At 37.5% G+C, this 27,970-nt stretch overlaps 1 protein-coding gene, 1 long non-coding RNA gene and 1 other non-coding gene across 4 annotated transcripts; 1 reads left to right on the plus strand and 2 right to left on the minus strand.

Annotated features, from left to right (window-relative positions):
• The first annotated feature begins 1,825 nt into the window (after nucleotides 1-1,825).
• AGGF1 (angiogenic factor with G-patch and FHA domains 1) lies at nucleotides 1,826-25,611 on the plus strand. Of its 2 annotated transcripts, none has more exons than XM_027709942.2 (14): nucleotides 1,826-2,202; nucleotides 3,190-3,286; nucleotides 3,736-3,941; nucleotides 4,670-4,816; nucleotides 6,545-6,733; nucleotides 10,921-10,990; nucleotides 17,258-17,369; nucleotides 18,597-18,648; nucleotides 20,813-20,914; nucleotides 21,267-21,432; nucleotides 21,675-21,757; nucleotides 22,565-22,692; nucleotides 23,600-23,699; nucleotides 24,515-25,611. In XM_027709942.2, the coding sequence occupies exons 1-14, from the start codon at nucleotides 2,029-2,031 to the stop codon at nucleotides 24,713-24,715; spliced, it is 1,827 nt and encodes a 608-aa protein (XP_027565743.1). In that variant the 5' UTR covers nucleotides 1,826-2,028; the 3' UTR covers nucleotides 24,716-25,611. The 2 variants fall into 2 exon arrangements, with proteins under 2 accessions (XP_027565743.1, XP_027565742.1); XM_027709941.2 differs by lacking the exon at nucleotides 10,921-10,990 and adding an exon at nucleotides 15,342-15,693 and having other exon boundaries at nucleotides 1,828-2,202.
• Nucleotides 24,751-27,970, minus strand: LOC113982067. Its single transcript, XR_003538642.2, has 2 exons — nucleotides 27,592-27,970; nucleotides 24,751-26,576 (listed from the first exon to the last, which is right to left on the minus strand). It is a non-coding gene; the product is annotated as an uncharacterized LOC113982067 (long non-coding RNA).
• LOC113982106 lies at nucleotides 26,798-26,926 on the minus strand. Its single transcript, XR_003538650.1, has one exon. It is a non-coding gene; the product is annotated as a small nucleolar RNA SNORA47 (small nucleolar RNA).

Genomic DNA, 27,970 nt, shown 5'->3' on the forward strand with positions numbered 1-27,970 from the left:
ACACTGCCTCAATTGATGAGATGTACCTTTCCAATGAGAAACTACATAGGGGCAAAATTGAGGTCTGAAACTGTATTATTTGTTGTAATATCTCTTAGAACCCTGAGTCCACACTACAGCTTTACTCTCTTTTACCAAATGCTTAAAGAAGACAAACTGCAGGTATTTTTTGTCCATTTCCTTTTAGTCAGACAGCAATAGATGAAGATTTGCCTCTTGCCTGCTCACGTAGGCCCCCCCTCCAGAGTTCAGGCATTTGATTCTGGTAGTTTCCAATCAGAACAGTAATTAATGAGGGGCGCATAAGTGCATGACTTTGCAGTGAACAGTAGCATTCCTACTAAATTAACACTGCAACCCTCTGTGATTTTTGAATTCACTTGTCTTTGGACTTCCTTTTTACTGGAAGTGGGTCATTATTTCAGTGGCTACAAGGAAGATAAACATAGCACTACCCCAGATTCTAATTCCCAGACTGAAAGTGGTATATTATCAGTTCTCTGCAACAGCTACACAAGGTTCAAGCTTGTGCTGACTGAGGTCTAACCCAAAACCTATTTGTACTCCCATGTTGCTGCCAAGTTTTAGTAAATAACAGCATGAGGCCAAACTAAAAACATTCTGAAGGACCTAGATAGATTGCAGTGACAAAAATAATCACTAATTTGATGCTGAGACTAAAGTTTGACAGGAAATAAGCCAACCCCTTGTATTTGGCAGCCAAAACTCAGGCCACAGAAGTACAGGTACAACTTTGTGTCTGCACCATGACACACTGCACACTTTAAAGCCTCCTGCCTTTGGAGACTCTTTCAGCATAGTAAGCAACTGCAACCAAGGAAAAGTCAAAATAATAATTAAAAAGCTGTATTTCATATATACATATGTGAAATATATTCAAAATATATGCATGTATCTGAAATATATACGTCACTTCTAGCAATCAGGTGAAAACCTCCTCTAAAGGTGGTGCACCATTCAGGACATACCTGCTAGCAGACATAGATGCCCATGTATGCAATACATTCACTACTGTCAGATCTAAAAACTATTATCTAAAAACCACAACCTTCTATGATGTATTTCTCGTTTCTGGAGCCAAGCACGAAAGTGACAAAGCATATCACACAGTTAACAACTGAAAAGCATTGTGGTCATCAGAGACAAAGTTCACCTCAGAAAATGAAGCCTGCGAGATGAAGGGTTAAAAATTATGATGCTGAAATGGGGCTGTGGGGGAAAACCCAAAAAACTTCAGCAGCTGCCTCTAGAAATCCCAGCAACAAAAATTTACACAGGGCTGCAGCGCTGCAGTTCTCAGCACTGACAGCAGCCTCGAATGCTGCTTAAATGGTTCCAACTGCAACGCCCAGGGCATTTCCAGCTAGGATATGATGTACCTTGCTACTCTCAGAAAGCTTCTTCCCCGTCCCCCCCCAGAATAAAAGCATCAAAAAAACAAAACAAAAAAGTGACGTACTTTAAAGTTTTTTATAAAAGTACATGCTACAATTACTCTTCGCTCTGTTATATTCTACAGGTGAGGCCTCGAGGCCCACCACCACCAGCAAACTCCGCCTGGCGCGACCAAGTGCGGGCACTAGTGGAGGTCGGTAAGAGACTGGAGCGCTTCGGGCCCCGAGCTCACAGACCGCCTCTCTTTGGGGGCTGCTGCTCCCCCTTCAGCTTTCCTTCGGCGTTGCCTCCCCGGCACAACAGTCCCGGCCCCTCCCGCCTGTGCCGCGCGCACATGCACTTCCGCTGCCGCGGCGTGCCGCTTCCGGCTGTCCCTGGTCGCGTTCCGGGTTGCGCGCGCGCTCCCGCCGCGCGGGCCTGTCCCTCGCGCGCCCGGCGGGACAGCGTTCGGTGCGCGTGCGGTGCACGCCCTCCGCCGCTTCCGCCCCGCGCCCGGGGGGCCATGGCCGGGGCCGGCGGGACGGGCCAGTACAGCCACTGCCACAGCGCCGCGGGACGGGTGGCGGGCGAGCGCTGAGCGGGGGGCGCTGAGCGGCAGGCGGGAGGGCGGTCATGGCCTCCCCGCCGGCCGGCGAGTGCCAGGCGGACTCGGACGAGCAGGCGGCGGCGCTGCAGGCGGATCTGGGCGAGTGCCGGGCACAGCTGGAGCGGGCGCGGCGGCGGCTGCGCCGCACCCAGCGCCTGTACCGCCGGGCGCGGGAGGACAGCGAGGCCTTGCAGAGACGGGTAGGGCCCCCACGCCCCGAAACCACAGCCCCAGGCCCTGCCGTTCTCTGCGGCCCCTCGGCCTCCTCTCCGCCAGCCCCCTCCGCCCGGTCCCGCGCTTCCCGGAGACCGCCGGGCTCTCCCGGCTCGCGGGAGACCAATGCCACGGTGGGGTCCCGAGTCAGCGGCGGCGGTGGTGGGGAGAACGGTGTTGCCTTCTCTGCCACAGAGCTGGCTTCGCAGTCAGAAGGGAAAACTACATTTAGCAGAAGGAAACATGTTTATTAAGGAAGGTGTGAGGTAGAGTGGGAAAACTACCCCACAGATTCTTACGGCCAAATAGGCAAGTTTGGGAGAGACTCATATCACAGCCTACAGCTTCCGTCCAGAGAGGATGGGCAGGCACTGATCCCTCCTCTGTGTGTGACCAGTGACAGGACCTGATGGAATGGCCTGAAATTGTGTCAGGGGAGGTTTAGATTGGAAATCAGGAAAAGGTTTTTCACCCAGACAGTGGTTGGGCACTGGAACAGGCTCCCCAAGGAAGTGGTCACAGCACCAAGCCTGACAGAGTTCAAGAAGCATTTGGACAATGGTCTCAGGCACATGGTGTGATTCTTGGGGATGGTTCTGTACAGGGTCAGGAGTTGGACTCGATGATCCTTGTGGGTCCCTTCCAGTTCAGAATATTCTGCAAGTCTGGGATTTGTAAATGCCACAGTACATCAACACAGAACAGTGGCTATTGCTTGAAATCTGACTTTACAGGGTGGGCATCGTAGGAGTAACTTCGGTTAAGTTTCTCTGCTCCCTTTGTGATCAGAAACTAAGTTTTCCGTTATGCCAACTATTCAAGTACAAAATTGTCTCCTACCAAACAAAATCAGTTGAAATGTCTGTGATGCCATTATGTTTTGGTTGAATTATGGAATGCAAAATAGGCTGATGCTCTTTTCTGGTGCACTAAAATGCAGTATTGGGTTCTGTAACATACTGTTTTTCTTTCAGGTAGAAGAACTCACTGAGGAAATCCATAATAGGAAGGAGAAAGATACATCTAGCGTAGAAGTACAGACAGAGGACTATGCTGTGTGGTCACAAGCAGGTAGAGAGGCTGGCTGGTGACTGTTTAAACAGGGATCTGGAACAGCATCTTAATACATTTCAAGTCTGTATGTTCTGCTGAATTACACTTAGTAACCTGGCATTATCTTTCAGACCAGTTCCTTTTTTTTTCAAGCCATTTGTTCAGGATAAAATGTAGCATGGACTAGCAGAATGCCATAATAATCTGTTATGTAGTAATCTTATATGTTACAAACATAGGTGTTTTACCAATTTTTAAAGTACATTAAAATAAGACATAATTTGTTCACTAGGAGTAGAATAAATTCAAAGCAGAGGCACTACTTAATAGAGGCACTGTTTAATTTTCATTAGATTACTTACTTGTGTAAATCTCCAGTTTAAGATTTAGCATCCTTAAACTGCATTAGTAAAATATTGCTTTGCTAGTTTACGCAATTTCAACTTTTCCTTCTCCCCTCCCCCCAGATTATTACTACTATGAAAATTATTACAATCACACCGATACTCAAGATTTTGCATCTGAACTACCAGTGCAGCACAATCCTGGGACTGAAGGCAATGAGGATAATGCCACAGAGGAATCGAGGACAGGTCTTAATATTCCTCTAAGAGTGGATAGCACCAAAGTTGCTGAAGATGGAGAAGAGGCAAATTTCATCCAGAATTTACAGGTTTTTGAGCTGTCTGGGGTTTTACCAGTTTTGAAGTCAGTACGCTGTTACTATTCCATCTAAAAGATGTGCTTTTGGTCCTGATGTCTTTTTATGAAACAATTTTTCATAATAGTCTGGTGCTGGTGTTAGCAGACTTGTACTTCAAAACTAGTTCTTTTTGTAGTATGTTCCAAGTGTAGCATATTCCTAGAGTTGGGATTTGGTATTTCGTTTATTTTTTTAAAAAGGCATATATATCCTACATAGCCTGGAAGCAGGACCTGGAAGCAGAGTATGTTCAATATGGCCATGCTGACTTTCTTAAATAGTACTTTTTATTTTTATTTCCATTGATGTAAGGAGGCAACGTTTAAGGAGAAGTAAGTTGTTGGTGGAGTTTATTTATTTATTTTGCTGTGGGTTGGCTTTCTTCTCTGCTGTACAGCCTTCTCTTAGGTCACTCAACTGAGTTTGTGCCTTAGCATCTAGCAACAGAAGTGGGACAGAGAGCAGAAATCTGTTTTAGGAATGCACTGAAAGATACTCACTGTGTGTATTTTTTATGTGAACCACTCTGAATAAAGATGGGGGAAAACGAAAGACACAGGATAAAGTCTCGGTCCCGTTGAAATCAGTAGGAGCTTATCAGTAAATCGCAGCCAAATTTTTGCCTTCTGAAACAGTCCCAAGTTCACAGAGCAGTTTCTTTCTAGAAGAAAATTTAATCTCTTATTTTCTGGTATCAGGAGGCAGAAGATACTTCAGTACCAGAGGGTTCTTTGGCAGAGAGCTTGAGAGCTGCTGCAGAGGCAGCTGTTTCACAAACTGGATTTACTTATGATGAAAATACAGGATTGTATTATGACCACAGCACTGGATTCTATTATAATTCGGTAAGGATCATTTCCAAAATCCTTGGCATTTTTTCTCTATTGCAAAAGTTTTATTAGTAAAAGTTGATGTGAGCAAAAAACTAAGATCCAAGGTTTTATGTTTTGAAAAACAGGTTTTTGAAGATTAATAGTATTGGCCGTTTGTTAATTAATTTTTTTATTATTTCAGTCAAATTAAAGATAGCAGGCTAAGATCTCCTTAGATCTTTAAGTTACTTAGCATTGTAGAAATTTTTTACTATAAAGCTGACCTGTAACTCTCTCAAAAGCTTCAGTTAAAAGATGACTTGTTTACAGGTTGCTGAACTAAGTGGCTCCTCCACAGTGAAAAGAGTGCTGAGAGAAGATACACCGAATGCTTGTACTTTTACTTGTACAGCGTTACCAATTAGTTTAATGTTATAGGAAAGAAAATACTTCTTTAAAAAAAGGAGATAGGTGATGGATCAGAATTTCTTAATGTTACTTTCTGCTATATGTTTTTCATAAAAGCTTTTGAGGATGTTTTCTTTCTGTCCTGTAAGGTGTGTGTATATGTATACACATCTAGATAGATACATATACTGTCAAAAATTCCAGGGAGCTTCTGTGCTTAAAACAGAGGATTTGTTTGCAGCACTGCATTCAACTAAGTTTTAAAAAATGCATATGATACGCAACTGCTTGTTTTCAGGAATGCTTCTGAATTTAATTTTTAAGGTTTTAAATTATACCATTGCTTTTGAAATAGTTTGTGGATTTAGTTAGATACATAAGTGTTTGGGACTATAGATTACAGTGGTACAATTACACAAGGCAATTCTTGTTCAGTAACTGTTCTGAATTACAGGAAATGTTCTTGTATTGGGTTTACTGGCAAGGTTTTGATAGTGAGGCTTGGGACTGCAGAGGCAGCCTGTGTGAGAAGAGGCCAAGGACTGCCTGGACACGGCTGGTTGCACTGCAGGGCACAGCTGAGCCTTTAGAGGACCTGGTGGTGCCTCTCTGAAAGCATGTGTAAGAAAGGGCAAAACACAGTGGGCTGTGTATGGGGAGGATGAGTGTGAAAAACAATCCTGCAAACATCAAGGTCAAAGAATAAGGATTCTCCTCTTCCTCTGTAGAAGAGGACCACACTGGAGCAGATATTCACACTGCAGTCCATGGAGAACCCGACACAGAAGCAGCTCCTTAAGGGACTGCGGCCTGTGGAGAGCCCATGCCAGAGCCCAGAGCAGGTTTCCCTGACAGGAGCTGTGGCCTGTGGAGGACCCGTACTTGAAGCAGGAAGTAGCAGCAGAGAGGGACTTTTTGGAGCTGATCTCAGCCCCCTACTCCTCATTTCCCCATACCATGCATGTGGTAGAGGACCTGGGAATGAAAGGGCTTAGTAGAAGTAGTGTAAAAAGAGACAGGGAGAGATGTTTTTTATTTGCTCCTCATCTTCCAGCTCTGTTTTAACTGGCAGTAAATAACCCGTTTTCACCAAGTTGAATCTGGCTTGTCCATGATAGTGATCTCTGTCTTGACCTATGAGCTTTTCATCTTATTTTCTTTCCCACTGTTGTTGAGAAGGGAGATTGAATGAGTGGTTGGAGGGGCACCTGGTAGCCATCCAGGATCAAGCCGCTACAGTTCTTTGAGTACATTTTATTAAACTGCAAATGTGGTTCTTTCTTAACAAGGTGTTTCTTTGAACAGTGTATTTATTTGAAGTGATGATTACACTGTTCTTCATTTCTTATAAAGGAAAATCAACTGTATTATGACCCAACAACTGGAATTTATTACTACTGTGATGTGGAAAGCGGACGATACCAGTTTCATTCACGAGTGGATCTGCAGTCTTACCAGGCCTCTGGTACTAAGCACACCAAGGATAAAAAAGGGAAAAAGAAGAGAAAAGAACCAGAGAGGATTACTGCAGATGAATATAAGGTAACTTCAGAACTGACGGACAGAAAATGCAAAACTTGTTGTTTTTTTTTCCATTACATAATTTATAGGTTAAGGGGCTTGGTTTTGTGCAGAAGGTGTGTGCTTATTTTCAAACTGTTTAAACGTATTTAAACTACATATAACAGGTTGCTAACATGTAGTTAGTGTTCAAATAACTTTCTCCTTGAGTGATTAAGGATGAAACTTTTAACTTGGATCCTCTCAGTTTTTCAAGACTCTTTTATTGCAATGCAACTGTAAAGAAGTCTAATATCGAGTGTCAGTGAAGTTTTCTGATAACCAGCACACTAGAATGAGTTCAAGGTGCTGGGCTGGCTGGATTTACATCAAAAATTCAGTGTTAACCTCAGTGGGTTTTGGGGTCTTGGCTTGTGGTTTGTTCTTTTTGTTTGTGTTTTTTTTCAGGTTCACATGATGAATCAAAAAATGTAAATTTTGAAAATCCACTGACATAAATAACCCTTTTTCTGTGACTGTATTCCAAAGTTCATTCCATTGGCATATTACTGTATCTCTACTATCATTTGGGATTGAGGAAATGTCTTTAAAGTTCTAATTTGTTGCATACTGTGCTTTGCTATTGATACCCTGTTTGGTCAATACATTTTCATTGTCCTTAGGGTGTGGATAAGCTTAATAAATGCCCATTGCAATTAATTGGTATTTTAAGTTATGAAAAGCACGACTTCCTTTCTGTCGTTTTTCTGAGTGCTAAGAAGGCATACCATATAGTATGTACTTAGTGAATGCCTTGAAAAATTTTACTCACTCCTAGACATCAGGAAGTTCTATTATAACAGTTATTAAACCTCAAGAAGTATTTCCTTCATGAACACTCTTACTCATGTTGAGTCCTATTCTGCAAATTTGTTTTATTATTTAGGATATAATTGAATATATTGATTTCTCCAGTTTGCAGTGCTACTTGGTTTATGTTTTTTAAAGCTGTTGCTTAAATCAGTGCATAGTTTCATTATGTAGGCCTTAGACAAGCATATTGGTTGAAATCTGAACTAATTACATTATGGTACAGGTACTCTTACATAATAGTTACGCAGCATCTGTGCACAGTTAAAAAATTGTAATCAGGATTGAGGTCTTCTGAAATATTTGAAAATGGAAACTATTTACATTTAAGAACAAGTGCAGTTATGTTAAACGGATAGTGGTTGTTAATGGATTACACCTTTTATAAACAGATTGTGGCTAATGCAGAAATTTCTACTCCTTGAGAGAACTTCGCATGAACCATTCCATTCTGAAAGCTTGAGCTGGACACTTGAGCAACACTAAGTATAAGGATCCTTTAGAATTAAGAGAAGGGAGCTAATGCAGTGGAAGTGCAGTGGAAGTGCAAAGGCATTGTTAACACAGAACTTTATTCATCATGTGTCAGGAAGGGATCATGAAATGCTTGTAGGAATAAGTCTTCATGATAAACTAATTAATAGGTCTCTTAAATTTAGTTCTGTGATGAACTGTTACATATTGACAAGTGTCTTTCTAGAAGTTCTGAGGCATCTATAGCTCTGACCTAGCAAGTAATGTTTTTGGGATCCCATCACAGTCTGCTTCTGTCCTCTGATTTGTCTTTAGCTTATTTTATATCAATAACATATTTTTATTTAGATGGTGTTGTTAACAAATCTTTTGTGTGAGCATTTCATAGTCCCAAGGTAGAAGGTAAACATCCATTTCTGCTTGTGTTTTATTGATGGTGAACTGAGTAATTTATTTTTGAACTAATTTGTTTGACAAATAAGATAATAGGAAAAACATCTAAAGTGTTCTGTAGTGCACAGATCTTTGCATCTGTGAACAGGAAGTGAACGTTAATGACATAGAAGAAAACAAGGCCTTTTTTAATTTTTTAAAAAATGGAGAATACAAAGTGAAACATTAAATATTTTCCATTTCAGACTTCAAAAATAAAAGAATGCCTTTTGTCAGTGCACTTATTTGTAAATGCGCTGTTAGATTTAGAAAAACCAAAGTACCTTACAGTCATATTTTACATAGCTGAGTTAAAATACTTTATTTTTGTAGTGTGGTTATTAATCACATAAGGAATTCCTTGATTATTTAAAAAAAAATGTATGTTACATTAGTATAAAAGATTAAGATTTACCAGAATAAAAGAGTTATATTTTTCTGCTATAAAACTGAAAAAATAGTTTATAAGCTGCACAGTCACATTTGTAGATGCATGATATTTTTTTGGCAATATAATTGTTCAGCTTAGTCTGATATAGACAAAGGCAGTAATTAGTTCATGCTAGAACAAAACTAAAAATGTCTGGTTTTAAGTAGCACTTCATAGTTGAAATGTTGTCTATTGAAATACATTTCTCCACATTTGTATCCAACCTCCTCTCTTTTCTTTCCCTGAATACCATTTAAATTATTAATGTTGTGACAGTTCTTTTCAAGACTAGTACTTCATTATTGCTTTTCCCAGTCAGTTATTAAATTGTGCTGCTAGTGTGAAAAAGGCCTCCAAACATTGCGGCATTTCTTGACCAAAGTAGGTTTTACTCAACTTTCTTTTTCTGTAGCTGGTACAGGTAGGAGAAAGGTTTTGTTTAGTGCCTGGTCTGTGGACCACTGGTAGTGTTAAAAAAGCAATACCAGAGTGTAATTCTGGGAATGTGTCATATACCCACTGAACTTTATTATTCTTGGATGAAGATAAGGTGGTTTATAAGAATATGAATGTGAAGCAGGGGAAAACAGCGAGCAGTAGTTACACACTCTCAAGTACATGAAACACTTTTCTTCCTTTTTCAGTTAAAGGGTTAAATGTTAACCCATACTGATAGATATTTATATTTATTATATTGCCAAAATACAAGAAATAAGGAAATTTAACAGCTGTGTATGTAGATCATCATAGCATATATTTCTATGTAGATGGTACTGATTGCAATCAAATTGCATCTGATTTTTTGAATGCCTTAATTTATACCAGAGTGAATACCTTTTTAATTTAAAAAATATTGTTCCAGTTACAGTCTGTTAACTTTCTGTTTCTGGTCACAGCAGGGGTTTTTAGTTGTGGTTTAATTTCTAGCTATTGTGAAGAATTTGATGTTCTCAGCTGTCTTACATATAGTATCTATTTATAAGTAGTAAATTGGGATGCCTAACCCTACAGAAATGGCAGGTGAATTGTCCACAAATATCGCGGCATTCTTGAAAAAAAACCAATATAATTCTGCAGATGTAAAGGATAAAATTAATCTGTTAAAATGCTATTGTATTTTTAACAGGCTGAATTACCAAACAAGCAAATATTCATAGGCATCTGCTAAAATGAACGTACCTCTAATTGCAAAAAAAAAAAAAAAGAAAAAAAAGGGGAGGGGAATTAACGTGCTTACTATCACCTGAGGAAAGTTCCTAGTCTATACAAGAACTTTCTTTAAAGAGATCCTTTCTTCTCAGTCACCAAGCTTCTCTATTACAAATAGTTTTCTTCTGACTTGTGAAACAAAGTATACTGTCTGCTTGCTTGCTTTTAGTAGACAATCAGGAATTTTTTTTGCCAGGATGAATTATTACATAGCCTCTGTGCAGCTCACATAAAAGGATTGGTAGAATACTTTGAAACTTCTGGGCATATAGTTCAGTTCTGATGTCTTTTCATAGGGGTAGGCCAAAAAAAATCTGGGGCAAGAAACACTGTATTTTCTTCTTTATGAAGAAAACCTTTGAATAAGTAAATTTGGAAAAGTTAAAAAAAAAAAGTGGCATAAATGATAATGTGATCCCTGGCCCAATATCTATATCCAGGGCTTCCATACAAATTGGAGAATAGACTGTATGCAGTAGTGATCATGCGGTTCTACTTGCTGTATTGAGGCCATTAGAAATACATAGCAAAATTTAGAAGCAGGGACTGACACATGCCATTTTTTCCATAAATTGTTTTTAAATTTAAAAATTGTTTGTTTTTAAACTACCACCTACTAAATTTTATTTCAGTATGATGCTCCAAAAAATTAACTTCTGCCATATTCTCTTCCATTATAGATGCATCCTAGCTGCTTCTGTAGGAGAGGCAAAGCTTTTTTAGTAGTATTTCCCATAGAACTCTTGAAGCAGTGGTTTTTACTTTTTTTTATCACATGTAGTTTACTTTTTGCTGATATTCATCCCATCTTTAGGTACGTCAGTTGACAGAAACCACGGCTAATCTGAAGATTTCTTCTTTTGGATTGGCAGCTTCTGGTAAAGGTAGAGTTGAGACAACAAACACATTAGTCCATGGATGTTTACCTTTAACCTTGATATTTTTATTAAAGGAAAAAATAATAACTAGAAACTGATGGTTAGATACCTTTTTTCTGAAGGAATTAACAAGTTTTTTTAAGCTATTTAATCCAAATCCATTCGCCTGCAAACTAACTTTGAAATATATTTGAAATTCTGTGTAAGATAAACATCTGAAGAAAACTTTGATGGCATTCTAGAATATTTGAGAAGAGAAGTATTTAGCATCACTGTATAACATAAAGCATTTGGGCTAAACAAACTACACATTCTTTAGGTAAGGCAGATTTCTGTTTCCTGTATTTCAGAGCAGTCCACCAGTGTATAACATGGCTTCTGTATGATGTAGGAAGAGCTTTACACGTTTTTTTTTCTGGCATTTGATTGGATTTTTTGCATTGGAAAATTGAGTATTGTGTAGGGTGGAAGAGAGTAACTGAAGTACTAGTGAAATGGTGTTAGCAAGTGAAAGCTTAATCATCTGAGTGAAAGAGCTATTTTTAACTGTTTGAAAATGTTTTTTTAGTGAAATACTGAATGTCAGATTAATATTTCAAATTGAGAGAGTCAATGCTAAACATTTACTATTCATCCCTGTAGATGAGTGTTGAGTACCGATGATTCTGTTCAGTCAGCTACTGAACTTATAGCAAACCAAAAAACAACAGACTACATGTTTGTGAAAAATTATATTTGTACATATTTCTATGTTTTGTATAAAACAAATTGAGAAAAAAATAGTTTAAACTGTGCAGTTCTTAGAATTGTTTTAATTTGTAGACATGCTCAAGAATTGCACGAATGTGGATGTTGATCAGGCTTAATACAGAAAAACTGAAGTTTTAAGAGACAAAATGTCTTGCTCTGTCACAGTAAAGCAAAAATTATAGTTAAATGCTTAAAATATTTTGAATTTTTCATTAAAAACACTTAAATAATACTGACATTATATCTAAGTAGGACAGTCTGCGTTTCAAAAGGTCATTGTAATCAGTAGTTTGTGGCCTATTCTTTTTAAAGCAAAACCATCAATTCCACTTGCACAAGCATGATTTGTTATTTTTGTAAGATTGCTTCTCATGGGATACATAAAAATCCTGATTTCATTCGTACCCTTGGCTGACATTGCCAGGGATGCAGAAATGTGAATTGACTTAACTGTAGTTAAAAAATGGTTTACTATCAATCAGATTGATTACACCCTTCAACTTTACTCAAGCTTAGTGAGAAAAATCCCAGAGATCATATACCCAGTAGATAGAAAGTTTTTCAAACCTGGATCATGTAGAGTCAGTCCATGTCCAACATGTGACTATTGGTATCAGTCTACTATTTAGATATATTAGGCAAAGCAACATGCAAAGGAACATATGTGCCTAATATCATGGTGTAACAAACATGGTTATAAATAAGCATGTACTTGCATCCTTTGTGTCTTGTAAGTTTGGGATGAAGAGTTAAAGTAATCGAGAAATGAAGTGCATTGCTAGAATGTATTGGGTTGTTCAGTGTTTACTGCCAGTTCCTGGTTTTGAAGCAGTGACTATATGGAAGCAAGGTATTAGGTGCTGTTTGCCTAGTCACACTTTAATATATGCTGCATGTGTTCAATGTTAGTACTAGTACTCTGTCGTGGTTTGACCCCAGGCAGCTGCTCGCTCAGTCCACCACCAGCAGGATTGCAGAGAGAATTGGAAAGGTAGAAGTAAGAAAATTTATGGGTTGAGATACAGCAGAAGCCGTGCACACAAGCAAAGGAAAATAAGAAATTAATTCACTGCTTCTCTTGAGCAGGCAGGTGTTTAGCCATCCCAGGAAAGCTGGGCTCCTGCACTGATAATGATTACTGGGGAGAACAAAGGCTTTAATTCCCAACATCTTCCCAGTTCCTTCTCCTTTTCCCAGCTTTTATTGCTGAGCATGATGCCAAATGGCATGGGATATCCCTGTGGATAGTTGGGGTCAGCTATCCCAGCTGTGTTGCCTCCCAGCCTCCATTCTGGCAGAGTGGAGCAATAACAAAAACATATCTATGTTATCAGTGCTGTTTCCTGCACAAATCCAAAACACAGCCCCACAGTAGCCACTGTGAAGAAAATTAGCTCTACCCTAGCCAAAACCAGTACATAGTCATACATAATGGAAAAGGATTTCTTCACCACAGTTAAAGGCCTCTCAAATGCTTTAAGATACATTCAGTATCAGTTTATAAACTTCATCAAGATGTGTATTTTAATGCAAATCTGTGAAATCTTGAAGTGCTCAAAATCCATATTCAATTCAAAATCCAATTTTAAAATCCTCAGTTTTGTACAAGGATTTCTAAATGTAAAGATTGCATTTTTATCACTACTTAACAGTACTATTTAATTTATTTGCTTTCTTGAACGTAGTTCAGGAAACGTAGTTGAACATAGCAATTGTGGAAAAATACGGAAACTGCTGAGAATAGGCTTAATGGTCACATTGGCAAAATCATAGAATGAATGTACGTATGGACTCTGTGGTCTGTTTATTAGAGTGTTTTTAAAAATTACTGTTTTCAACACAGAACTGAGAGTCTTCTCTTTAGTAGCCAGGCTTTGAAACTGCACCTTTTTACTTTATAATTTAAAATATCTGAAGTGATACCAAAAATGAGTATCACTGGATTCACTGTGGAGAAGGAGCTGAGTGGTTGAAGCATTGTTCTTGGGCATTAGTGCATCATAGTCATCGGTTGTTTTGCCTCAACTGTGATTTGAGTGGACCATTTAGTTTCTCTGTTTTCAGATTAGATTAGATTAGAATACTCTAAGTTACTTTGTTAGTTTACATTTAGGATTGCAGAACACTTTGGTATGTTTGGTATCAATCCAGTATCCATACCAAACATAAATATAGACAAATATTAATATACTGAAAAATATAATTCATAAAAGGAAAAATCAAATTTTCCAAAAATATTTCTAGTGGAATTTATGTGTTTGACATGAATGAACTGTGTAGTCTTACTTTTGGCAGGATTACTATATCTTTTGTTTAAAATAAACAATGTTACACAGCAGCATTGTAATCCTATTCCTTCCTATTCCAGGACTTAGAGAATTCAGGAAAGGGCCACTGCGGTATGGAGAAACCCTAAACAAATAGTCTCTCACTTAAAACATGAAATATTTTTAAAATTGCTGATTTTTCCTGAGAATCTGCTGTCTTACTAAACATGTTTCAAAAGTACACTGTCCTATCCAACAGTTGAGGCGAATTCTTGTGTTTGTCTTACGTCTGTGGCACTGATGTGTTTTTACAGTTCTGAAAGTGAAAGTGCTTTAATTGCCATGATGTTGGCATTCACATTATTTCACGTGTCTTGGAATGAAAAATGCTCTTTCGTGGAAATACACAAAAAGATCAAGGATGTATTTTTTTAACTGCTGTGTTGCAATATTTGATACAATTCAGAGTAATTGAATGTATTCATTCTGAACTCAAAATGTCCCATAACTTAAAATTTGAAATTTTATTTAGCTTTTAAAGCCACTTGTGTTCTTTTTTTTTTTTTTTCATTTTTTTCTTTTTATTTCCTTTTTTTTTTTTGAGATAGTTGTCAGGCTGTTTCTTTCTGCTGATGAAATAAGTGGCAGTGGAAGCACCTGCAGTGATCCAGTCTGTCTGATATTCAGTAAAGAAATGGAGAAATTTTTTTGCAGTAGAAAATGGATTTTCATTAGAACTGTTTTGCATAGCATTAATTAAGCTTATAGTCTCTATCTCTTATCTTGATTAAAGGTTTTGTTAGAGATGCAGTTTTGAAAGGAGAAAGAACAGGTCATTAGGGAAGCATAAGTGGGCATTCCAGATATTCTGGACCATGGTAGAAAAAAAATGAGAAGACAAAAACAGGAGGAAGATACGATGAAGATAAACTAAGGAACTTCTAAGCAAGTTGCAAGAGTTGAGTAAGAGAGGGACAGAAGTGAGTGTCATAAAAGCAAAATATGAAAATATTCAAGATGGTGTTGTACAAGTTTGGAAGTGAGTACAAGTTTCTTAAGTTTTGTGTGAGAAAAGAGGAAGGAATAAGTGAAGTTTAGAAGAGGAGGGCAGTCACACTTTCCCAAATAGATGACGGTCTCAGTCATGTTTTTTAGAATGTGAAAATGGTTTTACTCAAATGTTCTGTTGACAGCCTGTGCAAAAGTTTCTGGAAATTTGACCAATTCTTGATAATTGTAAAAATAATTCTTCCTAGCGAAGAATTTACTTCCAGGATGATAGCATTCTTTAGAAAAACTCAATCTGTAAATACTGTAACATTATATAAACTCCCCTCCAGGATTTGGACACAGAAGAGCAGAAATCATCTAACAGTCTGAATTGCTTTTCCACTACTGAGCAAGTAAGTTCTACTGAAGAAGATGAATCTTCAAATATAAGAAAGAAGACTAAAATGGACACAAAACCACGAAACAGTCTAACAGCCAAAGAATCGGTTTCTACAGACAGTATAAATTCACATTCGTGCAAAAGTACACCAGACACTGCAGCATGTACAGATGACAGTAGAACAGCAGACACAGAGAGTGAGCCAGAAGAAGGTGAAATTACAGATTCTGAGTGTGAAACCTACAGTGAGGAAGAATTAACGAGTGAAGAAACTCATGATTCAGAAGACTCAGAAAATGAAGGTGAATTATTGTGGATTATATATGGTATTACTGTATTTTTCCAGGAGCCTGTTAAGAACAAATGACAGTTTGGATAATTTTAAAAAATATATTAAAGCGTGTGACTTGAGATACTTTCAATTAAAAAGTGCTGTATGTTACCAGGATTTCTTTTCTTTTCTTCACTTGCACAGTAGTCAGATGTAAGTAGTAGTGTTTTTATAAAAAGCTGTTTCCTAGTATAACATCCTGTGCTTCTGTAGAAACCTCAGTGATTGAATAAAATTTGGTTAGATTAAGACAGAGAAGGGAGAAAAGAAAGTCTGTTGCTAAAATAGAGATTGTAGAACAGAACTCACAATAATTCAGTGTATTAACTCTCCCAAATTAATATATAGTATTTCTGATACTGTTCATAAACTATCATGTATAATTCAATTCAAGATGAGTCCACAGTCATGAAAAGGAATGTGGAGTAGTCAGTACTGGTTGAAATGCTGTTTTGTGTGTATTCCGGTGACAACTTGTAAGAAATGGGTGTAGAGAGGAAACCTGTATACTGTTTTATACCAAAGAAAACGTTCTCCTAGGTCCTTAAGGTCCTTAAGAACTCCTCAAGAAGTGAATGATCTCTTACCAATAAAAAAAATAAAGGTAACCTGTGAAAAGCTTAATGCAACCAGTATGCAAAGGATATTCCAAATCCCAGAAAGAAATACAACCTGAATGAAGACTGTACTGTAGCCTGTGCCCTGCTCACAGTTAAATAGTTTGTTTCTTATGTTTTCATTACTTTACTTAACTACTCAGATCCTAAGTGATTAATGCCAATCAAAATGTCCTTGCTATCATCAGACTTTCAGATTAAATTTCCTTCTTTTACTATTCAGTTCTGCAGTAATGATGGAGTAATAAAAACTGAAGACAGTTTCTTTTCCCCTAGTACCTCTTAAGGTAGTGTCTTCTCATCTTATGTCTATTCCTAGCTAAGATTATTGGAGATGTTTCTGCAAATGTACAGCCAGTACAGAATTCATACATCTGTTAGAATATAATAAAATATAATGAGATAAAAAAGCATATGCATCTGTAGGCTCTGTCTATTATTTTTCTTATCTGTGTTGATGCATAGTGCTAATAACAGCTAAAAATATTTGACAAAGAAATTTTCAAATATAAAGTTCTGTATGCACTAGGTCTGTAATGTGAACAAAAAGGTATTGCCTTTTCTCAAAGTAAATTTTATCCTAATATATTACAATTAATGATCCATACATTTATAATATACTAGTAAATTCTGTGAATGTATTTATATTTTATTGCTATAAAGGGTAGTGCACATGTAAATAAGCAGCATTAGGAAAACGTCTGTAACACCTTGGTGTGCAGTCAGAAAGCCTTTGAAACAGTAATGTCATCAAAGTTTTCTTTCATATGCAGTTGTGCATTTCTTTTTATGAAAGTTGCATATTATTCAGCCAAGTAATGGCTGAATGTATATCAGTTTTTTGAAAACTGCGGACTGTGGGGGTAAAACTGTAATTTATTGATAATAATGGTGGTGGTTTTTTCTATATAATTATAGATGAAGAAAAGATATGGCCTCCTTGTATCAGAGTAATTGTAATAAGATCACCAGTTCTACAGACTGGATCACTTTATATTATCACAGCTGTGAAACCTGCTACAATTGGAAGGTAAAACCAAATGAAATATTCTATATATATCTAAAACTACCTTGCTTTGAAAGCTATGGAAAGCACTTTGGATTGCTTGTCCTTACTCTTCATGCTTGTCTTCCTAGCCTGCAGCAGTTGTGAGGTACTGTGAGTTAGGTTAGTCCACAATAAGAGGTTCAAATCAGGTTATGTAACAGCATGTTGCTGTGATAATGTAACAGCATACATAGCTAATGCAGCTCAGCAGCCCTCAAAATTTGTTAGTGATAACTTGATCTTGTATCAGAGCCCTAGTGGCAGCATAGCTGCAAGTCCTTCTTTGAAAACTTGTTTTTTAGAAAGTAAGTAAACTTTGTTCTTGGCAACTAAAGTAACTTTTTCAGAAAGGGAAGAACACCCTTCAGAAATTCAGGATCACAAGGAAGCATATCGCAGACTTCCTCACACATTGACATTTCAGTAGGGTTTGTTCATTGGTTTTAGATAATAAGTTGGGGGTTGTACTAGACTGTATGCATTCTTACAGTTCTAAATCTGATTGGTTCATTGTAGAGGATGAATTTAATGATGACTTAATGTTTTCATCCAAGCTTACTGAAAACTTCGCCCCTGAAAAGCTGCTTCTATCTAACAGTAATAGATGTGTTTTGATTTGCTCTTAGAGCTGGGGTTTTCTATGTACATTTATGTGAAGATCAACACAAGACAGTTCTACTTGGAATTAGCATATAGGTCCTTTGCTAGCTGCATTGCTTCTTCATCGCTTAAGGATAAGAATGTAATACACAAATCCCTTCGTCCAACTGTAATGTTTTTAACAAAAAAACCAAAACAAACCAAAAAACACCCTGTACAGATCACTTTTTCTGTGCTTGTATTACCTGCCTAATGCTATCAAGAATTCAACTTCAGCATTGAAGACTGATGCCAAGATGCACTGAAGAGCCTGAAGGATGCAGAGTTCAGACTGTTATTTACAGGCATTGCATGAGTATAAAAGTTTAGGTAGAAATGTCAGGTTTATAGATAAGAATTTAATGGTACTGTTTTATCATTTATACATTGTCTACTTCGTATAGTGTATAAAGATGGGAGAAGGGACCTTTTGTTTTGTATCTGTAAAGATTCCTAATAGCTTACAAGAGAAACATGATATTAAGGTTTCAACTAAAATACACCTTTTGTAAGCCACTTATAGACCTATTTCTACTTCATTGTCATTTATATATTAACTTGCTTTTACAGAGAAAAAGATGTTGGACATACACTTCAGATTCCTGAAGTTGGAGTCAGTAAGGTAACTCTTGTTTATGTCTGCTGAAAGGTAGATCAGCAGACATAAATGTATGAATGAAGCTTTAGGTTTTATAGCTTTAAATTTGGAAAATCATGTTAATTTTTTGGAAGAACTTTCAGAATAAGATGTGGGTTTAGCCACATTTGAATTTAGAAAAAGGAAAAAACTAGTTTTTTACTGAATGGGAACTTAAACAACAGTGTGTTTTCAAAGTCTAGAAAAGCTAAGTACTTTTTTTAAAGGGGAGTTTTACTAATTTACATCGTAATGCACAGTAAAAAAACTGTATTTTGAATCTTTAATTTCATAGTTATTGAACTTGAGGAAAACTTACTACTCTGTTAAGTACTTAACGGTATATAAAATCCTGATGTCAGCTAGTAAGAATCTTGTCACAAAGTAATGCAATCCTCACTGTTATGCTCAGAGCAAAAGGGTTTATTTTATTTTTCATCAAGGCAACCGTATAAATGTGATGTACAGGGAGTTTGAAAAATTAACAGAATGCCTTTCAATGGTAGATTGAATGGAAATTTTTTGTTCTGGTTTAGAAAGATTAAGGATAAATTTTGTGCTCTGTTTTGCTAAATACTTTAGCGCAGACCCTAAATGCAGCACTCTTAATAAAAGAAAAATGTAGATTGATAAAGACATGTCATCCAAACAAAAAGTTTGCTAAAAACATCTCTAAATGCAAGTGTCTCATGAAACACGCTTTACTATGTCTGTTTCAGATTATAGTTCTGATTAATCAGCCATGTACCATATTTCATACTAAATAATTTCCAGAGTAATTTCCTGCTACTAATGACTTTTTGAGGCATGTATTTGAAACTGGGTGAATAAAGAAGTCAAAAGGCTTTTATTTTTCTGTAATGTTACCATTTTAGTACTTCACGGGTACTGACAGTTTAATAAGAAGTTACTTCACTTTTCAGGTAAGGAGTGAAAGGCAGAAACATAAATGACATATCTGCAGGAAAAAAAAGTTATGTACCAGTTTGTTTTCCTCACTATTCATAGTTTATAGCTGTGGACAACTTTGGCATTTGCTTTTCTTGAGTGGAAAGTGAGAATTAAAAAAATGCTACACCCTGCAGATTTAGCCTCTTTAGAAGAAGTTTGGGTTAGTTCTGTTCAATAGAACAGAGGTAGAAATTAAACTATTGAATTAACAGGTGGTCTCCATCATTGCAGAAGTATTCCTGTTGGAAATGCTAACCAGTCTTCAGAATATTTTTTTTTTTAACCGAATGTAACAACTGCTGTTGCTCAGAGAAGAGAACAGATTTGGTTTTAAATTAATACTTTTCTTCTCAGATTGACTCATGACTTTTTTATTCTACTATTGCAAAAGGGATATTCGCTTGTCGTATTTGAAACAGTCGCCTTTTTAGACTTACTGCTGTTACTGGAAGCCTTAGTAGGTTGGAAAATTTGGTACTTTGGTTTGTTCAGTGGCCTTTTTTGGAGGTAGTGTATATCTTTGTGAGTTTGGCCAGGAGTTGTGTCTTCTGTGTTCTGTGTGGGCATGGGAACAATACTGATAAAGAGCGGTAACAACAGCACAAACAAAGCCATAAATAGATTGTTAGTCTCAATATCAGAAAAGAAATAAAAAAAACAGCAAATGATGGCTAGTCATTGTGTCCTGATTATTAAGATGCAGGTGAAGGTGAATTATGTGAATGCTACAAAAGCATGGCATTTAGCGAGGTATTTCAGATATGAAAGACCAAGTAACCTAAAGCAGTAGAACGAGACCAGATTTTTTTTTTTAATTGAGAGTGTTGTAACTTACCTTAAAAGCAAAAAGCCTGTTATTTATACAAACAGTTAAAAATGCTGTATTACTGAATCTCACAGTTCTTTAAATAAAGCATAGTTCCCACTCTAGAAGTATATAGTTTTTCTGTATTGAATCAGTTTATGGTCAAAAAGGTTACATTATTAATAGTATACTTTAGCTCGTGGTGTTGTGGCCCATTGAGTTACATTTCACTTGGATGAAATCATAAGGTATGGAATACTCTATTAACTTAGAGTACCAAAGCACTCATTTTAAAGGTCTCAAAATATATTCCAAAAACTTACATTTAAGTAGCCTTTAAATTGTGAAGTATTTGCTTAACAAGAACATTTAACCTAAGCTTCTATTTATCAGTTTCATGCAGAAGTATATTTTGACCATGATTTGCAAAATTATGTTCTGGTGGATCAAGGCAGTCAGAATGGAACAGTTGTTAATGGAAATCAGATTCTCCAGGTGAGTACCTATTGTTTTAAGGCTCTGTACACTGCAGAAAACTGTAGTCTTGTCATTTTAAATGTGTTATGGCAAATCACTAACAATGCCATTGTATGGCTTCTTTCATACATTAATGTCTGCCTTGGTTCCCTTCTGGTTTTAGGGCCACTTACAGCACATAATGTTTGGTTATACTAAGAAAAATCCACTGTGTTCGCAGTTGCTAGAGTGAAATCCCTACTGTAGTTAAATACTTGCCTGCATTTGTGAGACCAGGCTGAATTACTGAACTGTAAGCAGCATGCATGAAATAGAGTTTGTGTCCTTCATGAGTAACTGACATGGCTGCCAAAACTTTCTTTTGCTGTAGCCTAAAACTATATGTGATCCCTACATCTTGGAACATGGAGATGAAGTGAAGATTGGTGAAACTGTGCTTTCTTTTCATATACATCCCGGCAGTGATACTTGTGATGGATGTGAACCAGGACAAGTCAGAGCACATCTTCGCCTGGACAGGAAAAAGGAATCCTCTGGTTAGTCAGGTTATCACAGGAGATGTTTATAATTATGGCTTTATTATAGCTGTTTATAATATAAACATAGTAATTAGTTTTCTTACAGTTTTCTTGTCAACTGGAAATAGTTGTACATGATGTATTTTCTTCTTGGTATGTGTGTCTGTAATAATGTTAGAACAAAAATTCTCACACTTGTCATGTTTCAAAACATTGTTACACTAGTAATTAGAAACTCAATCCTGTGTTCTTCCTTTTAGTTTGCCCAGCACTTAGCAAAGAAGAGAGAGAGTTAGTCAGAAGAAAAGCATTAAAACAAATACGGGTAAAATATGGTTTACAGGTGAGTTTAGAGTAGGAAGTTCATTAAGGTTTTTAATCTTCTGGTTTCTATTTTTGTAATGCTTTGTGATTCCTATTTTAAGTTTTAAGAGAAGTTTTCAAATGTGCTCAAACTTGAGCCTGGTAGTTTAACTCAAGCTTGTCTTTTGTACCCTAAATAATAATTCTTAACAAACCTGTACTGAGAGAGATGATTGTAAGGGGGCATGAAAATTCTGTTTAAAGTTTGGGAAAAGAAGGTCTTTCCAATGGGTACAAGATTCTTAATCCTTTTGAGGTTAAGATTTTGCAAGACATTTTTATTTTTATTTCTGCAGATTAAGTTTTCACTGAATTGCAGTGCTATCTTTTATTTGGAAAGGAAAAATAATGAGCAACTGAAAAAAATGGTGGAAGGAATTTTTTTCAAGTTTTTAAGTCCATAGAAGAATGCCAGTGTGAACATACAGGCAATATAGTATATATGTATTCAAGTTACTTCTGTTTTAGATATAACTTTAACTATGGGGTTACGTCCAGCTTGATATGAAGAGATTGATTCTTCATACCAAGAGAAGATTCAAGAGAACCTGTTATTTTATTTACAGCTTCTGCGAAATTATTGAAATTGGCAATATTACATCATTATGTGATGATGGCAATAATATAGTTTACAGGGTATGGCTGTAAACTAAGTGAGGACTGTAGTTTTTTGTTATAAGGTTTGGAATTAATGAAGTAGGCTGAAGCTGCCTTGCTTTGGAGGGAAGAAGTGCAGAATTTAAAGCCCACTTTCTTTGTCTTGATGGAATTTAATCTGCTTGTAAAGAACACAGAGTATGAAGACAACAAAGCAGTGAAGAATCCAAAGTACAAAGACAGAGCAGGAAAACGCAGAGAGACTGTTGGAAGTGAAGGAACCTTCCAGAGAGATGACAGTTCAGCTTCCGTTCATATGTAAGTTGGAACGGCAGGGGAGGTATTTCTTGTGAATCTTAAAAAAAATATGATAAAGTATCAGTTTGTTACTAGCATATAGTTTTTTTAGATTACAAATTACCTGTATATAATGTGTTAGGCGAGCTAGAAAATTGTAAGCTATTCATACATCCCATTTCACATAGTCTTTTTCTTAACTCATCACTTTCCATGCAGAATTCAACTGGGCAGTAAGGATGCTTAGATCACTTCCTTCTCAACTCAAAAAATCAAAGACCCAGCTGCACTACTGACATTTTCTGTAGTGTCTATTTTTCAAGAGGCTCAATTTTTATTTTTCCTATTCAGTCCCAGTAATAGTACATGTGCAGATTTTTCACCTGCAGTTTCTTTCACTGTCAATATCCAGCCTGTCATAAAACATGTACATACATCTTGATACTTAATATAATGTTCCTCTTCAATTATTCCTTTGCTTCTGTAGTTGTAGTTGGGGTGGTTTTCTTAAGAAACATGACCTTCTAGATGCTGGTAAATTAGTAAAAGGAAGTGTGAGACAATGAAATAAATGCATTAGGATGACTTGGCACAGATACTGCCTTTTCCCTAGTGCAGTCCATTCCCACCCACCCATGATGTAGCTTTTAGCTCATAAAGCAAGCAAATAGTTCAGAAGCAGTTTTAAGAAAGTTGATAGTCACCAGATGCTTGGAATGGCTTTGTTAACCAAAGATACTCTTGGAGGAACTTGTAAAAGGTAGCATTAGGGTCTTCTGGATAGCTCTTGATGGAAGTAGGAGCAGCACAGTATTTGATTTGTGGTTTCCAGAGCAGCATATGCACACACATTTCTGTTGTTCAGTATTTGAGGGCATACTCTTTATATGAACTCTTGGTTATCAGTTACCTTAAATTTTCTTCCAAGTGAAATCAGCAACAGCAACAAAGGACATAAAATGTTGGAGAAGATGGGATGGAGGAAGGGGGAAGGCCTGGGAAAGGATGGTGGTGGTATGAAGAATCCGGTAGGTCTTTCTGGTTTTCACTTGAAACAAAACTAATAATTTATTTGCAGTGAAAAATATCTAATTGTATGCCACTATTCACTTGAAACATTTCAAACTCCTGGTTAGGAAGGAATAATGTCAGTCAGACTAATCTCAAATAATTTTTTTATTGACTAATGAGGTATTTTGAAATTCTTCAATAGCGTTGTCCCTTCAGTAGAAAATGCCAGAAATGTCTGTGTTTGTTAGGAAACTGCAAAGGAGGACAGACAGCTTCTAGCCATTGAATTAATAACGTCATATTTGAATACAATAGTCTGGAGGAAGATTGAAATCATTTAAGTTATGTGAATTCCAGATGAGCTTAGGGTAGAGTTCTTCACTTTCTCTGAGGCTGCTGTAGCACAAAAATCAGAGGATGGGTCAGAGGAGAGGAAAAGCTAGCTGACATCACTGTAGCCACCAAGTTGCAGGCCTCTGTGGCAGGCATGTTAGCCCCATTTTTGTCACCAGATATGTGTTGCTTTTGGTGCTGCTCAGAGCCACAGCATGCCCTGTACTGTCAAACTAGCCAGCACAGGATCATATGCTGCTCACTCAGGTGTATTTCACAGTAATGTTAGGGGCAGGTGACATCTATCAGCACTCCAAATCACGGTTCTAGAGGTGGTGATTTGACACATCATTTCCGTGGTACTGTTCATGTATGATCTAGGTGTATTAGAACCTGAAAGAGAAGTGCTTGGGAGTGGGGGGTGGAATTTGTATTAAAAAAATATGAAGTATTTAGAATACCTAACTTGCAGTTACAAAACATTTAATGCATTTGACAGATCCAACTTGAGTTACATCAGAAGCATGCAGGTTTCGGTACGAGGAGACCAGTCTCAATTGAAGATGTTCAACTCATCCAGAGCAAGAATAAAAAGAACTGGGACAAAGCAAGAGAGAGGTTTGCTGAAAACTTCCAAGACCCGAAATCACAAGGGGATACACCTAAGAATACATCTTGGGTTAGAGGGACTGTAGAGTAAAGTATCTAGTCCCTCAGAAAGGTAATTCCTGAGTGTAAATAGTTGGGAGAGAATTTATTTTTATTCTTTTTGCTTTTGCTAAAGCAGGAGTTTGGTTATATGTAAAATACAGTTGTGGAAAAATTTATTCAAGATTAACTCTGTTATGTTAATTGGTTTTCTGTAGTCTTCATGCTTTTATAAAAACACATTTTTAATAAGCAATGGAGTTTTGTGGGATATTCAAATTTAAGTACTTGAAAGTGATTCTCATCACAAGCAGGAATCTTCCATCATGTTTTTAAACTTCACAAAAATTTACACAAAACATCTGTTAAATATGATACTTTTAACATTTGAACAGTGGTTTAAAAGCAAGCTGAAACAACTGAAAAAAATTCCCCAGGCCCATACTAACAAAGTCTTATATTGCTGTTTCTTCATGATTGTCATGAAATGCTCAGGAAGAGGTACACCAGTCTTAAATTCATACAGTTCAGTACTAATTACATGTCTCAGCTTACCTTAAGCTGAGGAAAAGGGGGAAAAAGCTTGTTTTTAAATGATTCAACAGTACTGTTCAAAAATATTGTACTCAATGAAATAAACTACCAGCATTAGTGAAGAAAGCAATGTTCAGAGACAGCTTGTAGTAAAATTTTCTTCTGTGAAGAACTTGTTTGACATTTGTTCAGTAAATCTGTATCATGCCTTTAAACGAAGACGTATGTTTAGAGAACTGCTGTCTGTATTTATTAACTTCTTTTTCTGATACATCCATTGCTGGCAATGGAGTTTATGCCAGAAAAAACCCCAACACAATGGATTTTTGGTGGGAAGGGATTGCCAAACTGAAGCCAAAAGACTGGTATTTATTAAATGTTCCTAAACACAATAAACCAGTGTCAATTTAAGAAGTGTGCTTCTTGATAGTTTCTTGTGTGTATATTGGACAGGAGTGCTCTTCTAACGTGAGTAGAACTTAATCCCACTTTGGTCAAAAGTTCCGATACTTGTTCAAATAAAGGAAACTTGGTAGTCCCACTATCTTACTGGATCACAGAGGCAACTCTCAAGCACTGTGGAGTAAACCCAGGACAAGTTACCAGCCATTTATCTTTAAGCTATACACAAACAGTATAAAGCAAAAGCTCCAAACTGTTATTTAAATCATTAAAGCACACGAGTTTACAACCAGAACTTCTGCACTACAAAGCTGAAAATACAGTTATCCACACTCAATGCCTGCAGCACTATTAATTAATATTAGGTCAGTATTTGCATTTGTAAGCAGTTAATTTTCTACTGATTTAGTGATAGTATTTCCTGATAGTATTATTGCTGTTGCAATAATATAAAAGTATTGCTCTATTATGTACTTTCCTGTTGTATTCCTTTTTACTGACAACTTCACGTTTTCAGAGGCTACTTTTTTCTGTGAAAAAATGTTGTTGTGTATGTTTTGTTCTGTACTTGTTAAGTTTTAGTTCACCATGTATATAAAAAGGCTCTCCTGTAGTAGGAGAAAGAAAGACCCTGTATGCTAAAAGAAAAGTTTTTGCTGGGTTTTTTTTTTATTTGACCTCCGTAGTCTTCTCAGCAAATCAAACTATAAATCTTAATTTGAAGTGAGTAGGAACCTTAACCTTGCGCAGTTATTCAAGTGTTACAGCTCTAAGAGAAGTGAATCAATAAGTTTGCATTTCATAAATTTTTTTAAGTAAGACATCATTTGCCTTCTGTGAGAGGCATGGTCTCATGCAGTCAAGGACTGACTGCTTTCAGTTCTGCAGCTTCCTCTGTCAGCAGTTCCATATGAAGAGCTGAGGCATAGTCTTGGTTCAGTGTTGCTATGATAAATTCCTTTCTCTCCTGCTGCTGCCTAGGAAAGTGGAAAAAGCAGTGCCATTAATACACAGATTGTTAACAAAACAACTGAAAATTTTACTAACCGTAATCAATGACTTGTTGCCTTTACTGAGTAGGAAGACATGTATTGAGCTAAACAGGGTTTTTCATCTCTTACCTTAGTGACCTCTTAGAAAGTTTTAATTATAAACGAGCGAGGTGAAAGCTACCAGTGTTGTGCACAAGCCTTATGTGCAAATGCAGTACTGCTTTCCCTCATGTCAGGAGGGGAACATGAGTTGCCATTGCACTATTGTAATTTTGGAGGCTATAACCAGTAAAATACAGCACGAAGTTTAGCTGTCTTACCTTCTCAGTCCTCCAACTGTCCTGTTGTTTTTTCTAACTTATGATACTTAGACTTGCTTTTTGATACATCCAAAGTCAAAAGTTTTAGCAGTTTGCTTTATATATAAATATTACTGATGTATATAATCTTAAAGTTCTGAAGTTTATATAAACAGTTTCCTGTAGTCCTAACAGTCAATTTTGCCAACTTACCAAATATTTTTCTGAAATTTAAAGTAAACTAAGAAGAGTAGGCACATTCTTATCTTAAGTGCTGAACAATCCAGCTGGCTCATAAAAACAGGGAGCACAGTCATTGTTCTATGACAACCACTGGACTAAACGTATGCCAGTGGGGGCGCTGAACTATATACATGGGAACTACTACTACAAAACATACTGTACATGAAACTGGAGTTTGTCTGAGCAAGAACAGGCCCTTTGCTGCTGTAGGTGGTTTTAAGAAGGGTACCCGACTGGGGCTTTCTGCCAACTAGTAACAAATCCAGAGCAGCAGGAAGAGATGACAAAACCAGAATCCTGTTAGGAACAAGAGGTACTGAAAGGTGCTGACCAACGGACTTTCTAAGTGCCGTGACCACTGAATGTGGGGGTTTCTTCTCATCAAGTTTCTGCTTTATAAACGAGTTTCATCTGCGTCTTACTTTAATCCAACACTGCTTCTCTGTTGATGCACATACCTGCGTGCTGCTTTCTGTAGCACTGATCCTGGTACAGCCCTTCAGCGCATCAGGGCACCATCCTCTCCCGTCCGCCCGCGTTCAAGTGTCTCGGTGTCATTTCAGGGCTGCAAACAGGGCGCACGCTGCCTCTTCTGCTGCTCCTCGAGCTCCGTGGTTAATAAAGCGGGGAAGACACGCGGATTACGGCCCGGCTCCCTGCGCTACACCGGGCAGCCGAGCCCGCTGCCGCTCCCCGGCCTCGGCCCGACCGCCGCCATCTTGTCTCGTCTCACGGCGCAGGGGCGGTGAGGGAGGAGTGGGGCCCGCGCAGCCCGGCACCGCCTCCCCCGGGCCGCCCCGCCGTGCCCTCGGCTCGCGGGCTCGAAGAAGGCACAGG

This window comes from Pipra filicauda, unplaced genomic scaffold (assembly GCF_003945595.2).
Source record: "Pipra filicauda isolate LSUMZ 115617 unplaced genomic scaffold, ASM394559v2 scaffold35_size7292922_pilon, whole genome shotgun sequence".
Taxonomy (NCBI): domain Eukaryota; kingdom Metazoa; phylum Chordata; class Aves; order Passeriformes; family Pipridae; genus Pipra; species Pipra filicauda.

What these genes read in the sequence shown, in the direction of transcription:
- AGGF1 (XM_027709941.2), top strand. Translation starts at nt 2,029, where the DNA reads ATGGCCTCCCCGCCGGCCGGCGAGTGCCAGGCGGACTCGGACGAGCAG. An exon ending in GCGAGGCCTTGCAGAGACGG is followed by an intron (nt 2,203 to 3,189) that starts GTAGGGCCCCCA and finishes TTTTTCTTTCAG; the next exon opens with GTAGAAGAACTCACTGAGGA. An exon ending in TTACTGCAGATGAATATAAG is followed by an intron (nt 6,734 to 15,341) that starts GTAACTTCAGAA and finishes ACTCCCCTCCAG; the next exon opens with GATTTGGACACAGAAGAGCA.